This window comes from Alosa pseudoharengus, unplaced genomic scaffold (assembly GCF_046254945.1).
Source record: "Alosa pseudoharengus isolate Yale_2024_CS ecotype anadromous, Long Island Sound unplaced genomic scaffold, YU_APseudo_1.1 YU_APseudo_1.1_scf_1, whole genome shotgun sequence".
In the NCBI taxonomy this organism is placed as follows: domain Eukaryota; kingdom Metazoa; phylum Chordata; class Actinopteri; order Clupeiformes; family Clupeidae; genus Alosa; species Alosa pseudoharengus.
Window position 1 is genome coordinate 49,708,276 of NW_027468564.1, and position 13,266 is coordinate 49,721,541.

Consider the following 13,266-nt stretch of genomic DNA (forward strand, 5'->3'; position numbering starts at 1 on the left):
TCTCTCTCTCTCTCTCTCTCTCTCTCTCTCTCTCTCTCTCTTTCTCTTGTTCTCTCTCTCTTGTTCTCTCTCTCTCTCTCTTGTTCTCTCTCTTGTTCTCTCTCTCTTGTTCTCTCTCTCTCTCTCTCTTGTTCTCTCTCTCTTGTTCTCTCTCTCTTGTTCTCTCTTGTTCTCTCTCTCTCTTGTTCTCTCTCTTGTTCTCTCTCTTGTTCTCTCTCTCTCTTGTTCTCTCTCTTGTTCTCTCTCTCTTGTTCTCTCTCTCTTGTTCTCTCTCTGTCCTGATTTACGGCCTCTGGACAGCCAAGGGCTCCGGAGTCCCCCAGGGCCCCGACAAGGCCAGAGAGGAGACGCTAACACGCATGAGCAGGGATGGACCTTGAGGGAGGAGGAGGAGGATGAGGAGAGATGAAGAAGAGATAAATGGAGGAGAGAGTGAATGAAAAAGCAAGGAGGATGGAGAGAGAGAAAAAGAGAGGGAAGAAGAGGGGTGTGGTGAAGTGAGAGACGGCAAAGAGAGAGAAAGAGAAAGAGAGATAATGTGTGTGAGAGCAGAAAGAGGGAGGGAAAAGTAAGAAAGGAAAGAGGAGGAGAAGAAAGGGTGAAAAAGAAGAGAATGAAGAAAAGGGGAGATAGAGAGAGAGTGAAAGAGTGTGAGAGTGAAATAACTGGGGCGTCACGGCAACAGGGAATCAAAGAGAGAAAAATAAAAAAAAACGAGAGCAAAAGAGATTCTGTGAAAGAGTGAAAAAGAGTGACGAGCGAAAGCAAAGCAAAAGCATGGAAGATGCAGATGGCCTGTCCAGGGGATCTATTCCCTCCCTCACGCCAGACAAGCCCCTATAAGACACAGACCCTGCAGCCCTGCACGACTGGCCCACCGCTGTGGAGCCCTCACGGGGGGATAAAGTGGAGGGTCCCCAACATCCCCCTCACTAGACCCAGGGGAGACATCTGGTCTGGGGCCTAAGGGAGGTGTGGGAGTGGGTGGAGGGTGGTGATGGAGGGTCTAGTCTGGGGCCTAAGGGAGGTGTGGCTGGAGAGTCTGGTTAAGGTGGCCAGTGAAAACCGAGGGGGCTAGTGTGGATTAGGGGCACTGTTTAGTTTGTCATTGTCTGTGTGTGTGTGTGTGTGTGTGTGTGTGTGTGTGTGTGTGTGTGTGTGTTACCTTGCTGGCCTAAATGAAATCCCTTCATACAGCCCAGTCCATCTCCCATAAAAAGGATATGATGATACAGAGAGGACTGCTCTCTCTCTCTCTCTCTCTCTCTCTCTCTCTCTCTCTCTGTCCCTCCATTATTTATATGCTGCTTTCTCTCATTCATTGGGGTTTTCCTTCTGTCTTTGAACACACTCTGTGTGTGTGTGTGTGTGTGTGTGTGTGTGTGTGTGTGTGTGTGTGTGTGTGTGTGTGTGTGTGTGTGTGTTACAGAAGGAGGTGACGTTCTGGTTTGCCACTGGAGGAGCTGGATTCTGTCTGAGCAGACAGTTGGCCGAGAAGATGGCCCCCTGGGCTAGGTGAGAGTCAGTGCTGTCAGAGGTGTGTGTGTGTGTGTGTGTGTGTGTGTGTGTGTGTGTGTATGTGTGTGCCTGTGTGTGGTTATGTGTGTGTGTTAGGAGGTCACGTTGGGTCAAACAAGAGTTCTTTACCCTGACATGGGCTAACACAGGTAACTCACTGTGTGTGTAACTTAAGTGTGTGTTTGTGCACACACACATATGTGTCTTCCTCTAGCCTTGAACCAGTTGACCAGTTCTGTCTCGTGTCCTATGGAAGTGTGTAGCTCCTTGCATATGTCGTGTACTCTGCCCTCTCCCCAGCGGCCCCCGATTTGAGGAGACCTCTGCGTCCATCCGTCTGCCGGACGACTGCACGGTGGGCTTCATCGTGGAGCGGCGTCTGGGCGTGCGCATGGTGCACAGCCCCCTGTTCCACTCCCACCTGGAGAACCTGCTTATGCTCAGCCCCCGCTACATCTCACAGCAGGTCAGAGGTGAAAGTAATTGTGGTGAATAATGACTTAATATTAATCTTAGACTGGCGAACTTCAGGAAAAACTCAGGAATCAAGTTTATTCTATTACAAGCAGTACAAAAAGGTCTATGGTCTATGTAGGCCTAGCCCAGGCCTGTAGCCAACTCCTCCTCTCCTCAGCTACATCCTTAGTCCAAGTCTAGAAATCTAAATCTCACAAACATTTCAATTTAGTTACTTTTAAATGCTTTAAACAAAGAACAAAATGGCGCCAAGAACAAGCCCACATGATTGGTTCTCCAGTTGGCATCAGACACACCTACTCACACCCACTTCACACCTATCTGAATAGCATGAGGAGAGATATCTTATATATCAGAAATATCACTTATAGCAGTGTTTCTCAAACTTTTTCAGACCAAGGACCACTTAACCAATAAATAGAAACCTCACGGACCACCTAGCTAAAAAATAAAAAACAGTAGACCTACTTCAACAGTATATTACACAGTAGACATACTCACTGAACAACCTTTCTTATTGTCTTGGTACCTTGCTTATTGTGTCAGAGGACTCATATGATTTAAACTGGCGTAGCTTACACAGTGTTGCAGAACTGTTTGGATTTACATACAAGTTGGTTCAATATTGCAAACAACTCATCTATATTATATTTTACCACGTCTGCCCGCGGACCACTTGGGATAGCTTGCGGACCACCAGTGGTCCCCGGACCACACTTTGAGAAACACTGACTTATAGAATGTTCCAAACATTCTCACAATCAAATCATTACAATCCTTGTACTGAGACTATCACAATGATACCGAACATGAATACATTTACATTTCATGACACATGGATACATTATATCAAGGTAGCATCCTTTGTCTTGTGTAAGTGATAGGCCTTAAACCAGCACATTAGCATTTGATTGGGGGAGGGGATGGTGTCTTTGTTTAAAACCAAGAAGGGTTACATGGCTAACTAAAAGTGGTCTTGAAGTTAAATTATTATCCATTTTAACCATACATTTATTGCTATCAATTCCCCCTTTTCAAGTCTGAATGACTTGAATTTTAACATAAGATTCCATAAACATGAGCATTCTTGAACAATTTTACAATTTTTTTTTTTTTTTATAAAGTCCATAATCAGTCCATAATCAATGTAAGTGTGTGCGTGAGCAAGGAAAGCAGCGTTCAGCATACATCCTTTCTTGCGTTTCTCTTCCGTTGAAGAAGGGTCCTCTTATGAAACTTGAATGTGTCTGCATTGTTTCAGTGTAAGTGTATGCGAGTGCAAAGGGTGTGCATGCAGGCCGCGTTCGGCGTGCACCCTTGTGTCAGTCCAAACAGTCCATGAACAATGGGCCATGAGTGTCTTTGATGATGCGGAGTGCGATGCTGCTTTCGGCACCCCTTTTCGTTGCTTTCAGTCAGTCCAGTTTTGTTGCTTCCAGAGTCATGGCAGTTGGTTCTGCCACAGGTTCCGTTGGACCTGTGGTTCCTGAGCCTCGTCCAGTCTCGTCCAATGACTGGCCTGGCTGGCCACTGCTGCTGCTCTGGGCAGAGTTGTCTGGTCCATCAATTTCGTCCAGTGGCATGGCCTGGTCTCCACGGCTGCTGGGTTGTACTGGCGTGGTAGCTGAGCCTGGTTGGTGGAGCCATCAGCCATCTTGAAAGGATCTTCTTGAGATGTTTGCGTAGTGGTAGTCGAAGACAAAGGCATGTCACACCTCCCTTTGTCCCTTCTGGCATGAAAGAGATTCTGGAGAGACTGGAGAGTGGTTTCACAACAACTTTGAGAGACATTAGCATGAGTGTAAACAGAGTCAAACAGTGTCTTGTGAATGCAGATTCACAAGTCAACAAAAGTATGCTAATGTATTCAGTTTCTCAATTGGAGACAGTCACACCTATGGGTCTTCTAACATAGCAGGGCTATTTACCTCCAAACAGACATTTGCATCTATTGACAAAAGGCCAATATAAAGAAAATAAATAAACTTTGGTTAAGTTTAGATGTTTAAAAGAAAATAAAAAATCCACAGACTCACGTGGGTAGGATATCCCTTTCTTTAAAGAGATTTTGCATTAGAAGTGAGGGTCAGTAAAACAAAACATTAGGCATTTAAAACAAAATGACAATTTGAGCAATGAAACCAGTAAACTTAGAAAAGAAAATATTTCAAGTCAATACCATCTATCTCCCCCTTTTTATAGTTTCTTAACTATAACCAAATAAAAGTAATTTCAAACATAAGGAAACTCAAGTTGTGGGTATGAATCCATTTAATTGAACATTTGCCCACATCAAACAAGGTGTAAACATGTAGCAAACATTTCCCATTGGCATACAAGCAAAAATAAAAAATATGTCTTAACATGTTAACCCCAAAAGGTGTCCCTCAAATGAAAGAAAGAAAATGGTTGATCTCCCCAGTGAAGTTCCTTTTGTGTCCATGGGGGAGAAGCTGGGGGGTTGGTTATAGTATACAGTGATGCACTCTATGAAGCAGGAGACCGGGGTTGGATTCCTGCTCACTGCAACAATTTTAAAGGTGCATTTCTCACAGCTAAACCAAGCTAGATAGAGATAGTATAGAGAGATAGAAGGTTGGGCTTGTGGAACTATAGGCTACATGGTCCTCGCTTTAGATTGGGGGGCTGCAAAATGTACTACAAATAGGTAAGAAAGGTCTTATAAGCGTATTAGTTATCCACCTTTTTGTCTTATACACCATTAACAAGCATTAACAAGCTGCTTGTTAACACTTACAACTGTTAACAAATATGCTTGTAAGTAACCTAAAAGGCTGCTTATTAACACTTACAAGCTGCATGTTAACAGTTAGTTAATGTTATTAAAGGATAACAACAGTTAACTAACTGTTAGTAATGAATTGTTAACTGCTTATTATGCACTGTTAATACCTAATAAGCACATGTTATTCTAAAGCGTTAACAAAACTACTTTGTCCTTGATCCTGATAAGATTATAAACTTGCAACAATTCCTCACCCATACATTTCAAAACAGAAGGACTTGAAACAAAAAATGGAAACAAACACATATAAAGAAATAAACAAATTTCACACACACAGGGCCGGCCCACACGCGCATTCATTCATACTGGACACACACAGCTCCATGGAGCTGGAGGACAACTTAAATGGCTGCAGGAAGAATTTCCTGCTTAAAAAACAAAAGAAGTTTAGTCAAGCCTTTTCGGTTAGCTCATATTAGCTCAAAGACAAAGACAGCTAGACGCCCCTAGCTGTTTTCACACTTGAAAAAGGTTATAAGCCTACGACATGAATCCTGGATTCATCATATATCAGTCTATTAATACTTGAGTGTAGATGTACAACAAAACAACACATCTACTCAAAAACAAAACAAGACTAGTGTTAGCTTAACACTTTGGATTCTAGCCGCTCATACACTCTTGGTGATAAAAACAAAAACAGCAGCGCCAAGTTCTGTCTAATATTCTGTTTTGGTAATGAAGGAATGAATGTTCTGTAAACAAAAAGGGGCATAAGCTACGTAGCTTCTTAGGACCTGGCGTCCCTAAAACCGCGGAAAATAGGTCGCACACGAACCACCGTGTTTAATACTGAGCTGCCTAGCAAACTCTCTAACCTATTTACTCTTTATATCCAATAAAGAGGCTCCTTATCTGGATTGGCTTTCAATCCAACACATATGTCCGACGCTTTACAAAATATGGATTAATTCGTCTTGTGCGACGTTTTGCCAAAATGGGGGAAGCACAAATTTGTGTCCACTATTAAGTTACGGTTTTGCCAAAATGTTGCCAAAATCGGGGAAGCACAAATTTGTGTCCTCTATTAAATTACGGTTTTGCCACAAATGTCTACTCACTCAGAATGCCTTTTCCGATATCTTAACGCCCGTTCCAAACTGTGGTTAGCAGGAACCGCCCGGATTTACAGATCCACCTTCGTTCATCACCAAAGAAGAAATGCAGATAAAAAGCGTCCTTACCTGGGAGCTGTCACCAGAGCAATGAGAAAAAGAAAAAGAGAAAAAAACTGCGGCATCTTAGAATCAGCGACAAAAGTATATTATCTCTGCGGTTGGAACCTCCATGAAAGTAATTGGTAAAGTAAATCAGGAATCAAGTTTATTCTATTACAAGCAGTACAAAAAGGTCTATGGTCTATGTAGGCCTAGCCCAGGCCTGAAAGGCCTAGGTTGGCCTGTAGCCAACTCCTCCTCTCCTCAGCTACATCCTTAGTCCAAGTCTAGAAATCTAAATCTCACAAACATTTAAGTTTAGTTACTTTTAAATGCTTTAAACAAAGAACAAAATGGCGCCAAGAACAAGCCCACATGATTGGTTCTCCAGTTGGCATCAGACACACCTACTCACACCCACTTCACACCTATCTGAATAGCATGAGGAGAGATATCTTATATATCAGAAATATCACTTATAGAATGTTCCAAACATTCTCACAATCAAATCATTACAATCCTTGTACTGAGACTATCACAATGATACCGAACATGAATACATTTACATTTCATGACACATGGATACATTATATCAAGGTAGCATCCTTTGTCTTGTGTAAGTTATAGGCCTTAAACCAGCACATTAGCATTTGATTGGGGGAGGGGATGGTGTCTTTGTTTAAAACCAAGAAGGGTTACATGGCTAACTAAAAGTGGTCTTGAAGTTAAATTATTATCCATTTTAACCATAAATGTATTGCTATCAGAGGTCACGCCTGCCATAACGGCAATCCCCCCCCCCTTCTGACAGCACACCTGGGCGACACACCTGACTAACACACAGGTTGACATTTCAACCAGGGTCGCTGTGTGATTTTTTTTTTGTGAGCGCTCCCCATCTGACATTAAAAAGGCAACCAATTTTTATCTGGAGATGTTAAATCATAAGTGGGCAAGAGCTTGATGAGGATGTCCAGTCAAAAACACTGAGAACGTGTGGTTCCCCAGCAATGTAGCTGAAAGAGTTGCTGCATACACAGTATCATTACCTTAAAAATTATATTTTTATTTGATTTGATTTAAAAGACCTCTAAATGACCCTATACTGCTCCCTTCACTTGCTGTACTTACAGTATTGCAGACGTACATTTTAGTTGTCAGGATGTCTCTCTGGGTCTTATTGCAATGCGTTGCCCACCAGGGTTTTCGTTGTCCGGTAATTACCGGACATTGGCCGGAAAAAAAATGAAATGTCCGACAAAATTAAATCTCTCTGGTCAAATTGTCAGATTAAAATTGGCTAATAATCCCGTCCCCCTAACGGAATCTGAATTAAAGAATAAGCCTTAAAATGTAAGCCTATATTAAAGCAATACGTCCTCTGGCTATGTTTTTAAATGTACAGGCTCTACCATTTAAAAGCTATTAAACAACATGCATAGCCTATGCTGCATTTCAAATAGGAAGCGCACGCGTCCATGTTAAACAACGAACAAATGAGTGAGGAGGTTCAAACATGGCCAGGCCCAGGCAGACTAGCCTTAAACGTTTTTTCAGAGGCCAGACGCGATGGATGATGATACATTGGTAACGTCTGAAGCCTCAGATGTCCGGTCAACTCCACCACCACCAGATAAAAAGCAGTGTCGGGCGTAGCCTATCTGTCGGAATCATGACGTTGGAAGTGGAGTTGCAAGGTTGCGGCCGCTCCAAGACACTGTCATTCTCCGTGTACACTGGACATGCAACTGTGTTCTGTACCCAAAGCATACAGTAGGCCTGTGCTTTCTCTGTCTATGATCTGCAGGGTTAGGGCCTCCTCGACGAGGAGATTGCTGGTCTGCGGATAATTTCCGGCACAATTAAACGGTATCATTGAACTGCGGACCGAAAGAAAAATAAACTAAACATTTCCCAGAATAGGAAACATTTCTTTATTTATTGTTATCAAATAAAGAGGCATATCATTAGGGGGTAGTGGTGTGAGCGCTCATTCTTGTGTGTGCGCATCTGTGCAAGTTAAACAGTGGAACCACTGGAGATAACGTGGGTAACAGCAACAAACAACGTAGCCTTTTTAAAACAATGAACGAAGCGGACTCTTGCTGTCCATGAAAACATAGATACTGGCTAGATCTTGTTAGGCATGTTTACGTAAGTTAGGCTAATGAACATGTTGCATTCTATTCAGCCTGATTATTACATTCTTAAAGCTATAGCCTGTCTCCAGTTTTCCTAAACTTGACTCGGTAATTAAGAAGCGATAATAGGATATTTGACTGGCATATCATCAAAATGTCCGGAAAACGAAACCTCTGCCGGTCACTTTGACCGGCACCATTTTTTCCTAGCGGAAACTCTGTTGCCCACACACTGTTAGCATCTCTCTCTCTACCTGTTTAGCTAGCGCTTTTGTGCCTCTACTGACGAGATGAGACGCTTGCTCTGAGACACACACACACACACACACACACACACATACAGTGTGTCGGATATCGTCTGCAGTCTCTACTGACGAGATGAGACGCTCGCTCTGAGACAGACTCCTCACTCTAAACCACTCACTCCCTCAGCTGTCACACCTAACTCCACTCTCGCTGGCTCGTCTTCACCAACTCAACTCAATCGTGCTGCACACACACACACACACACACACACACACACACTTACTCACTCACACACTTACTTACTCTCTCTCACACACACACACACACGCACACACACACACACACACACACACACACTTACTCACACACACACTTACTCACTCACACACACACACAAACATACTCAGTCACACACACACACACACTCACTCTCCCACTTCCTGCTCAGCCCCTCACCAAACCTACATGCTCTCACAAATGTTGAGTAATAGCGCGTTTGTAGCCTGTTTATGCCACCGTGTTTAAGTGTGAGTGTTGTGGTTGTGAGTGTTGTGGTTGTGACTGTTTGTGAGGTGTTTGGCATCATTTGGCAGGACAGTGAGAAGTGGACTAGAGATGAGGTTGGTAATGACCTCGGACTGGACTTGAAGCTGGGTCCCTGTGGGTTCTGAGCCCAAAGTAGTGGTGGTAGTAAGTTTATTTATATAGGGTGCTACCCAAAGTCCATGAACAAAAACAATTATTTATAAACCATTATGTGGTTTAAGACTATAAATGGCTATGGTCCTCCAGTACTGTTATCTAAATGCTTAAGATGGTCTATAACTGAGCAGAGTGAAACTTTGTTCCTGCCCGTGGCTAATTCATTAAGTTCTTATTACTCATTTTTAACAAGGGAACATGACTGTGTCAACAAGCTACTTAGTGAGCATTAAAGTCTAAACTATTTTTTTAATACTAAGTTTAGGACAGCTGTGTTGCTGTGAGACATAGAGAAGCACTTTCTTCACTCACTCACTCACTCACTCACTCACTCCTTCACTCACTCACTCACTCACTCACTCACTCCCTCACTCACTCACTCACTCACTCACACTCACTCACTCTCACTCACTCACTCACTCCTTCACTCACTCACTCACTCACTCACTCACTCACTCCCTCACTCACTCACTCACTCCTTCACTCACTCACTCACTCACTCACTCACTCACTCACTCACTCACTCACTCACTCCCTCACTCACTCACTCACTCCTTCACTCACTCACTCACTCACTCACTCACTCACTCCTTCACTCACTCACTCACTCACTCACTCACTCCCTCACTCACTCACTCACTCCTTCACTCACTCACTCACTCACTCACTCCCTCACTCACTCCTTCACTCACTCACTCACTCACTCTCACTCACTCACTCACTCACTCACTCACTCACTCACTCCCTCACTCACTCACTCACTCACTCACTCACTCACTCTCACTCACTCACTCACTCACTCCTTCACTCACTCACTCACTCACTCACTCACTCTCTCACTCACTCATTCACTCACTCGCTCACACTCACTCACTCACTCACTCACTCCTTCATTCACTCACTCACTCACTCACTCACTCCTTCATTCACTCACTCACTCACTCACTCACTCTCATGTCTTTTAGTGGCATTTCAAATGTCTTCCCATTTCACTCTCCTCCATCACAGATACACATACATCACATGATATTTCTCTTCGGCCCAATTCACTCTATCTATATCACATTTCTTCCTATAAGCATGTGTGCATATCTTCATAGGTGCCCTTGATCGCACACATTCATACTATTTTGGTTTGCTTGCTCTGTGCTGTGTGTGTGTGTGTGTGTGTGTGTGTGTGTGTGTGCGTGCGTGTGTGTGTGTGTGTGTGTGTGTGTGTGTGTGTGTGTGTGCATGCTTATTAAATGGAACGCTGTGCTTTCTGATTCAAGGTAACCCTCAGCTATGGGCTGTTTGAGAACAAGATGAACAGCATTGAGCTGAAGGGAGCCTTTTCCAAGGAGGACGACCCTTCAAGGTCAGTCCCATCTCCCGCTACAGCTCTCCATTAGGTTCCTCTTAGCCATGCCGTCCATAAATCATGCATATCTGCCCCCAGATTCTACTACGGCAGAACATGTAGAGCAATCACATCTTGTCCCCTCACATTCTCTTCTCTTCTCTCTCTCTCTGTCCATCTCTCTCTCCATCTCTGTTTCTCATTCACTCTCTCTCTCTCACACTCATATATATTCACTTCACTATGTTCTTTCATCTAATAAAAGTTACAATTCATATGTCTCATGTGCTTCTGCGCTTCTGTGAATATTGCAATCTATGTAATGAATTTACTTTCATTACATAGATTTCATTACATGCTTTCTTTTTTTCTTTCTTTTTTTTCTTCCCCCCTCTTACTCTCATTTCCCTATGGCTAATGGTAACAGCAGAAGTGCTCAAGTGTAGTGTGTGCAGACAGGTCACCATTCCCTCTGGCACTGCAGACAGTTAAAAAGCCAGTCAGGAGGGTAACACTGAATCTCAATAAATCTGCCCGCCCTTATCTCCCATAATTCCACTCACCGCTGGTGCTCTCTCTGCGTCCTCCCCACTTTCCCCCTCTTGTTTATGTACCGCACGTCACTATGGGTTACCATGAACACGTCCAAGGGCCCGTCGTGTGGCCTGGGGTGTTGTGTCTCGCTTCCTCGATTCATAGAAAGCGCTTTTGCCTTGAAGTGTAGTGCAAAAAAAAAAAAAGAAATGTCAAAGTTTGTGTCTCCTCTTGTTCTTCTTCTTCCTGCAGATTCAAGACGGTCCACTGCAGGCTGTACCCATTCACGAGCTGGTGTCCTTAAACAAATAATAAAAAAAAAAACTGTAAAGAACTTCAACTTCCAGAAGCAACTGTGGTCACCTGCTGAAAGCTAAGCTAGGCTACGCTAGACTGTGCTAAGCTTGTGTACTGTGGGTCTCGGGCTCACAGGGTTGAGCTCCTCCTTTGAACCCTCTCCTCTCCCCGTGTCCCGAGTTTTGTATGGCCTGGGGGCGTGTTGAGGCCTCAGATCTGCTGAAGACTAATAGGATATTGCCTTGCGGGAGGCTCAAAGCACAAAAAATCCCTTAACTGGAACCCCCTCTTCATCTGGGTGCACGCTGGAGGACCAAGGCTTCCCACAAGCCCCCCTGAGATCTTATAGGAATCATAAAAGGTCAAGGAGGCAGCTGTGGCTCTTAAGGCATATTTCCATTTTAAGCATGTGAGGGTGAGAGAGATTTATGTAGATCCTTGAGGTGAGGACTGATTTTTTAATACAGCACTTTTTGATGAATTTATATGAGATTTCAATGCATTTGATTTATTGGTCTGTATTTTTTCCATATTGGAATGGACACAGGGTTTTGTTTGATGTCATTTTAAAGCTTAACCTGGTTCAACAGATGAGTTCTTGCAGCTGTTTGTTTGTTTTAGAGAGCATTCAGCCATGTAACATAGCTAAAAACATGAACATTTCTATGATTTTTTTATTGTGTTTTTTACCATGTTTTAATAGAGAAATACTGTAGCGTCGGTGGATGTTCATGTCTAACGTTGAATGAGTGTCTCCCAGAATGCAGTGCGAGTGAATGCTAGAATGTGTAATGTCGGTTATAATAGTTGTAGTTACGTTTAGCATGTTGTGTATTTGTTAGCGTGTTAGTCTCTTTAGTTGTACCTCATGTGTTTATCCTCGTGTTGATGTGTGTGGTAAACCCTTATTGTGTGTAGCATGTGCGGCTGAGACTACCCCTGTGTTGCCCTATGTAGTTGTCTGTGTCCGTATGAGTCTTCCTGTTCCAATAAATGGCCGTCCTGGCCAAAGGTGAATCTTGTCTGAGGGTGAGATCGCTACATTGGTGTCAGAAGTGGGATGGGCCCCTCCAGGGGCGCGAAGATCTACGCCAGATCAAGACGGAGAAGAAGGCCGAAGACCAGACCAGCAAGATGGCGGCGGACCTCAGCAGATGTTCCAATGGTCCTTTTAAGGACTAGCCAGCTCGCTGAGCTCGCCACTTCGGAGGATGGGGGACTTTCCGGCCCGGCGCGGGACCTGTGCAGGCGACCAGCGGGACCAGCCCTGCACAGCCGACGAGAGCTGCCAGCGCTGGAGGAAGCGGCCCCGGCTGAGGAGTTCCCGGCTCGACGCCGATGTCGATGCTGCCGTCATCCGAGGATCTCATCCATAGAGAGCGCGAACTCTCTGACGACCTTGGAACACGACCACAGCGGCCGGGTTTACACCGCCAGCTACGGAAGAGCGTCAGCTGCCGGTCGAGAGTGTGATGGAGTCATAGCTGCTAGTTCGGGAGCTTGCGGTGCTCCAGCTAGTGACCAAGAGGGTAACGTCGACCTGTAGAGCCTTGGGAGCTATCGTTTTGTGGACTGTTGAAGTTTGAAGTGCGCACGTTCGACACAAGTCGGCGCAATGTTTTTCATGTTTTGTGTGTGAGTTCCTGTGTGTCCCGAGCCTGCTGAGAGGGTCGGGGTCTCCATTTCCCGCCACAGTGGAGCATCGTTGTGCTTGAGAGACAGCCGACAAAAGTTCTACAAGAGGGCAGCGCGAGGAGGGACCTCGACGTGGACTGCTGACCGCCTGGAGATCGGCACACTGTGGACAGGTGGCAACGGCCACGAGCTGTCACAGTAGCCAGAGGGGGCTACCGAACGTCCAGGGGTTCCAGCGTATCCGGGGGTTCGGCTTACAGTGGGACTGTTTGCTGCTGTTTGAGGTAGTGCAGCTGCACGGCGGGAAACTGAGGGCCCAAGCGACACCACGACCCACGTCTGGCCGGTTCTGGTGCTTGTTCGGGGGAGAACTGACGTGACAGAGGCAGCCGAGAGCCCTTCCAGTCGGGATGG

The 13,266-nt window shown here is 44.8% G+C and overlaps 1 protein-coding gene across 1 annotated transcript in view; it reads left to right on the forward strand.

Annotated features, from left to right (window-relative positions):
• The window catches only part of mfng (MFNG O-fucosylpeptide 3-beta-N-acetylglucosaminyltransferase), a 32,798-nt gene extending 19,880 nt beyond the window's left edge, over nucleotides 1–12,918 (forward strand). The window contains exons 5-8 of the mRNA XM_076291384.1: nucleotides 1,430–1,515; nucleotides 1,819–1,984; nucleotides 10,319–10,404; nucleotides 11,173–12,918. Of these exons, the coding sequence (XP_076147499.1) occupies nucleotides 1,430–1,515; nucleotides 1,819–1,984; nucleotides 10,319–10,404; nucleotides 11,173–11,224 (390 nt within the window). The 3' untranslated portion in view covers nucleotides 11,225–12,918. The remainder of the gene's footprint in view (nucleotides 1–1,429; nucleotides 1,516–1,818; nucleotides 1,985–10,318; nucleotides 10,405–11,172) is intronic.
• The last annotated feature ends 348 nt before the right edge of the window (nucleotides 12,919–13,266 follow it).